The sequence below is a fragment of the Oratosquilla oratoria genome, chromosome 12 (assembly GCF_046742065.1).
Source record: "Oratosquilla oratoria isolate Oo_2021 chromosome 12, ASM4674206v1, whole genome shotgun sequence".
Classification (NCBI taxonomy): Eukaryota; Metazoa; Arthropoda; class Malacostraca; order Stomatopoda; family Squillidae; genus Oratosquilla; species Oratosquilla oratoria.
Genome location: NC_134788.1, coordinates 68117098 through 68123097, shown reverse-complemented (window position 1 = coordinate 68123097; position 6000 = coordinate 68117098). Strand labels below are relative to the sequence as shown.

At 42.0% G+C, this 6000-nt stretch overlaps 1 protein-coding gene across 1 annotated transcript in view; it reads left to right on the top strand.

The window, feature by feature from the left end:
* The window catches only part of LOC143030489 (glutamyl aminopeptidase-like), a 95690-nt gene that overhangs the window by 33127 nt on the left and 56563 nt on the right, over window positions 1-6000 (top strand). The window contains exons 3-4 of the mRNA XM_076193639.1: window positions 4941-5006; window positions 5093-5158. Of these exons, the coding sequence (XP_076049754.1) occupies window positions 4941-5006; window positions 5093-5158 (132 nt within the window). The remainder of the gene's footprint in view (window positions 1-4940; window positions 5007-5092; window positions 5159-6000) is intronic.

The window sequence follows — 6000 nt, the reverse complement described above, 5'->3', positions numbered from 1 at the left end:
GTGTGTGCGTGTGTGTGTATGTGCATTTGTACTTGTGTGTGCGCATTTGGGTGTGTCTGTGCATTTGTGTATGTATGCCTTTGTGTGTGTACTTGTGTATGTATGCTGGCGCGCTTGCGCCATGTTTGTTGAGCAATCAAGATGCACAAGAAGTATCCATCTGGTTGGAAATCCCTCTCTGCCACGTGATGCATTCCATCGTTAACGGGTCATCTTTGACCTTGGCTTCTCATTAGCGATGGAGTAAGTTCTTGAGCTCATGTGGACGCGTTTGACAAACTGTCCCTCTTATCTATTACCCTATTTTTTTATAGCTAAATTTTTATCTATTATCTTCTATCTGTTATTGTATATTTTTTCCTCTTATGCTTCAATTTTGTTTTGTTTTCTATTTTATTTCATTTTAGTGGAGTTTAGTTTTTGTTTATGATTTTGGTTGCCTCCCTCAGTTATGTATTAACCCATTATACTCCGATGACAAGATTCTTGTCATTTGGTCAAATAAAACAAAAAATCATAAAACACCAAAATGTTTGATCAAACACCAGAAAAAATATGACGTCAGTCGCGAGCGAAGCGAGGACTGACGTCATATTTTTCTGGTGTTTGATCAAACATTTTGGTGTTTTATGATTTTTTGTTTTATTTGACCAAATGACAAGAATCTTGACATCGGAGTGTAATGGGATAATGTGTCTATACATATGAATGTACTTATCTATTCATTTATGTAAGTATTAATCTATTTATCTATTTAATATTTATATACACTATATTACTTCCGTGTTTTTTCTACTGCTCTGTGAATGACTTTCCCGTAATCCCATTCTCGTTTGCAATAGATTCAATTTCCAACGAATAGTTCAAATATTGCCTTTTAGAACTCTCATCCATTTTTATGATTTGCATTTTTTGGTATTGAAATTCATTTGCCATTGTTGGCTTCATGCGAATATTATGTCTAGATTTTTTTTTTTTTTTTTTTTGTAACAGCCTATAGACTCTCGTTTTTCTCTCACTCTTCTCATGCTCTTAGCATCATCTGCAAATATATTGCCATAGCTTGTAGTACCTTCCATCATGTCATTAACTGAAATGAAAAACGTTATTGTTGCTAACACTGAACCCTGAGGAACTCCGCTGGTCTCTCCTCTCCGTCCTGACATCTTTCCCTTCATTACAATCCTCAAGAACCTTCCCTTATTTCTTTTAATCTACTCAAGTAGTTTGCCTCAAAATCCTTCAATATGCTCCTGATTCCACATAAGGCGGCTGTGTGTGTGATAGAGAGAGAGAGAGAGAGAGAGAGAGAGAGGAGAAAGAGAGAGGGGGAGGGAGGGAGATTCAGCTACAGTCTGTAATGTTGAGAAATACTTGGAATACTGTCAGTTAACCCATTAAACTCCGATGTCAAGATTCTTGTCATTTGGTCAAATAAAACAAAATCATAAAACACCAAAATGTTTGATCAAACACCAGAAAAATATGACGTCAGTCGCGAGCGAAGCGAGGACTGATGTCATATTTTTCTGGTTTTGATCAAACATTTTGGTGTTTTATGATTTTTTGTTTTATTTGACCAAATGACAAGAATCTTGACATCGGAGTTTAATGGGTTGATGAGTTAAGCAAGAGTTCCTTAAATGTTGCAAGGTTGGAAGGGAAAGGAAGGGAGGGATCGAGGAAGGGAGGGAAATATTTTCTCAAGTAGATAAAATCTGACAGCACCCAGAAAAAAATCTAATGACAATGATAATGGTAAAAATAATATTAATGATGATGGTTATGATAAAGAGTATTAAAATCGTCTGCAACAACGACATCTGTAATAAGCGGTTAGGTCGCATTCATATTCAATCTTGTCCGATTGCTTTGGTGCCGCGCCCAGCGCTCATGGTCCCAAAGAAGCTAACAAGGAAGCGAGCGAGCAAGTAATCAAAGCCATTGGACGGTACCTAATGGATGGATGGATGGATGGATGGATGGATGAATGGAGATAAAAGGTCAGGAATGTCATGTGGACATTGACTTTCTTTTTCTTCTTGTAATTGGATGTTGTGTTCTTGCCCCACATCAAATGCATCAATATGAACTTTGGGTATAGTCGGAGAGGCTTATTAGATTTTCTCTGATTTTTTGTTTGTTTTTTTCCTCCTTTCTTTTACAATGGTTCCAGTGATACTCAGTGCACTGACATGAATGAGATGATCTGGAGTTGGCACGGAATGATATCTGATTAAAATTGCCTGACGACAGCCAGGTAGCGGAGGTGGAGGAGACTTCGGGAGTGGATCTCCCTCCTCAGCCCATTCGTGGAACCACATCTCCACCGTCGTCATCAGGACGGGTCTTTTGCTGTCTTCATCACGTTCTTCTTCCTCCTCCTCCTCCTCCTCCTCCTCCTCCTCCTCCTCCTCCTCCTCCTCCTCCTCCTCCTCCTCCTCCTCCTCCTTCTCCTCCTCCTCCTCCTCCTCCTTTTTCTTGAACTCCCCCTTTTCTTCGTACTCCTATTGTAGTTGTAGTAGTTGTTTGTAGTTCTGGTCCTCCTAACCTTTTGTCCTCGTTTTCCTCAAATTCCTGTGGTTGTTTGTCACTCCCGTTCCCTCTCCTCGTCCTACACCACCTCTTCCTCTTCCATGTCCTCCTCCTCCTCCTCCTCCTCCTCCCCTTCATCGTCTCTCTCTCTTCTTTAATTTCATGTTTTATGCAATCGTTAGTTCAGAGGCTCCGCTGATATCCCTACAAACGATGTCAGCAAATTTCAACAACAAGACTAATTTCCTTAAAACAATTCTCTTTTACTTAGGTGCAACCTTGCCCCTGATGATAGAAGCGATTTTTTTCCGACTCTTGCTTAGGCAATTGCTCACCACAAAGCAAGGACTTCACCATTGCATCAGACTTGCTCATACATAAGGAACTATCTGGAATTTGACCTGACCAGTATGTAATCTTAGTTTCATCGAGTCTTTGTTTAAGCGAGCCATTCGATAAGTGTGTGAAGGCATGACAAATGGATTGATAAGCTCCTCCAGTGGGACTTGATCTCTTGCATGTGCGACTGCTTACCATAAGGCAAGGACGTTACCATTGCACCAAACTTGGTCGTACAACATAAAACATAAGTACATAAGAAAGTAGGAGACCGCAAAAGACCATAAGGCCTACACTAGGGAGTTTCATGTCCATTACCACTTATCATCCCCATTCATAAAGTTTTCTTACCTTCTCCTAAAACGATCGATAGTTTCAGCACTCACTACATGGTTACTAAGTCTATTCCATTCGTTGGCCACATTATTTGTAAGTTTTGACTTGTTTCCTTAAGCTCGTCAATACGAGTCAAATTCTCGTGCGCAGTATCGGCTGCCATACGTACGATGCATCACATTACTTACGTTACAAAATATAACGTCACTGCTGTATTACTAGTTCTCTTTTACTCCAAGTAATAATAATAAACACACACACAAAAAAGAAGTTATCAAATCAGTTCACAGAATTCGGAGGTCACTCAGCTACAACTACGAAATAAATATGAGCAAAACTCCGATTCCGGAACCCTCGTATACCCACTCATGACGCCTGCGTATGTATCATCGTATGGAAGAGGTTAAATCTAAATTTCCCCCATTGACATCCTTTACTGCGAACTCTACCCTGTTGTACTTGACCCATTGAACTCCGATGACAAGATTCTTTGTCATTTGGTCAAATAAAACAAAAAATCATAAAACACCAAAATGTTTGATCAAACACCAGAAAAATATGACGTCAGTCCTCGCTTCGCTCGCGAGCGAAGCGAGGACTGACGTCATATTTTTCTGGTGTTTGATCAAACATTTTGGTGTTTTATGATTTTTTGTTTTATTTGACCAAATGACAAAGAATCTTGTCATCGGAGTTTAATGGGTTAACCTGACTATTTCTCGAAAACGCGACGCCTCGCAACATAAGGGAGACAGGTAGGCCCACAATGACACCCTATCGATTGTGTTCTGTAGGAATTGACGTGTGAGGGTAGAAGGAATCTTGCATCTACCTTCTAGACCTCCCATCTACGTCTGACTTGAACCACATTGCGGTAACCTAGAATTAGTCGTGCGTTAGATTTTTAAAGTGCCTCGTTTATCCGCAAATTCCTCGTTCTCTATTCTCTTCAATGTTTAGAGAAAATATTTGTTCTCATGCTTTATCTCGCCTCTTTTTCAGACTCAACGAAAATAGAATAAAATAAAATTACGAAAATAAAATAAAATAAAATAAAATATACTTAGTAAAAGAATCCTAAAACTGGCATTACGTTCTTGATCTTTTTTTTTTCTGGGCATGAGGAAGACTACATACAGTATGTGCACTTTCGCCTGTTGATGGCATGTATACCTTCCTTGACCGTCTCTCTCTCTCTCTCTCTCTCTCTCTCTCTCTCTCTCTCTCTCTCTCTCTCTCTCTCTCTCTCTCTCTCTCTCTCTCTCTCTCTCCCTCTCCCTCTCCCTCTCCCTCTCCCTCTCCCTCCTCCCTCTCCCTCTCCCTCTCCCTCTCCCTCTCCCTCTGCCTCTGCCTCTGCCTCTGCCTCTGCCTCTGCCTCTGCCTCTCTCTCTACCAGAGGTTGTAAAAAAAAAAAAAAAAGACAAAATAAGTTCCAATCTCTGGCGATATCCGGTTTCCAGTCGTTCACAGTATGAAGGACGTCAGCCACTGGTACCTCTAAGTGATGTTCCGAGAAGGCGGATGTCGATTAGGTTCATCTCCCTGCCTGCTTCCCGTCTTCCAAAAACTGTCAGCGCTTTCACCTGCTGAAGGTGCAGCCCTGAGGGGCAGGCACTCCGTCCCCGGGCCGGGCCCAAGAGCATAAGGATCTAAGAATGAAGGCGATTGCAAGACACCATAAGGCTTGCCCGGCAAGCCTTATGGTATCTTGCAATCTCCTTCATTCTTAGATCCTTATGCTCTTGGGCCCGGCCCGGGGACGGAGTGCCTGCCCCTCAGGGCTGCACCTTCAGCAGGTGAAAGCGCTGACAGTTTTTGGAAGACGGGTGGCAGGCAGGGAGAGGCAAGCCTTATGGTGTCTTGCAATCTCCTTCATTCTTAGATCCTTATGCTCTTGGGCCCGGCCCGGGGACGGAGTGCCTGCCCCTCAGGGCTGCACCTTCAGCAGGTGAAAGCGCTGACAGTTTTTGGAAGACGGGTGGCAGGCAGGGAGATGCATCTGATCGACATCATCCCCTTCCATAAAGTTACCCAAGCTTCTCTTTAAACAATCGATAGTTTTAGAGCTTACTACATGGTAAACCAGATTTTGCCTATTTTCATCTTAAATCTAAATTTGTCAAATTCAAATCCATGACTGCTAGTCCAGCCCTGTTGTCTTAACATGATGACCTTGTGTGCGTCATCCTTCTTAAAGCCTTTTATCCACTTGAGCACCTCAATGTCCCCTCCATGAATTTCGGTTTACTGCTAGTCCAGCCCTGTTGTCTTAACATGATGACCTTGTGTGCGTCACCCTTCTTAAAGCCTTTCATCCACTTGAGCACCTCAATGTTCCCTCCATGAATTTCGGTTTACTGCTAGTCCAGCCCTGTTGTCTTAACATGATGACCTTGTGTGCGTCACCCTTCTTAAAGCCTTTCATCCACTTGAGCACCTCAATGTTCCCTCCATGAATTTCGGTTTACTGCTAGTCCATCCCTGTTGTCTTAACATGATGACCTTGGGTGCATCACCCTTCTTAAAGCCTTTCATCCAGTTGAGTACCTCAATGTCCCCTCCATGAATTTCGGTTTAATACACTCCTTTTCTTATAAGGAGAACTGACAACAAACTACCACTGTAGAGGCGTTACCATAGTGGGCTTCCACGGAGTTTTACGAGCGTCGACGGTTGAGAGTTCATTTGAGTAAAAAGGACTTTGGCTACAATATTCTATTTTCCAAATCTCCAAAATGTTTGGTTATTTTCACGTCATATATATCAAAGTTGAATGATGAACGAAGACGG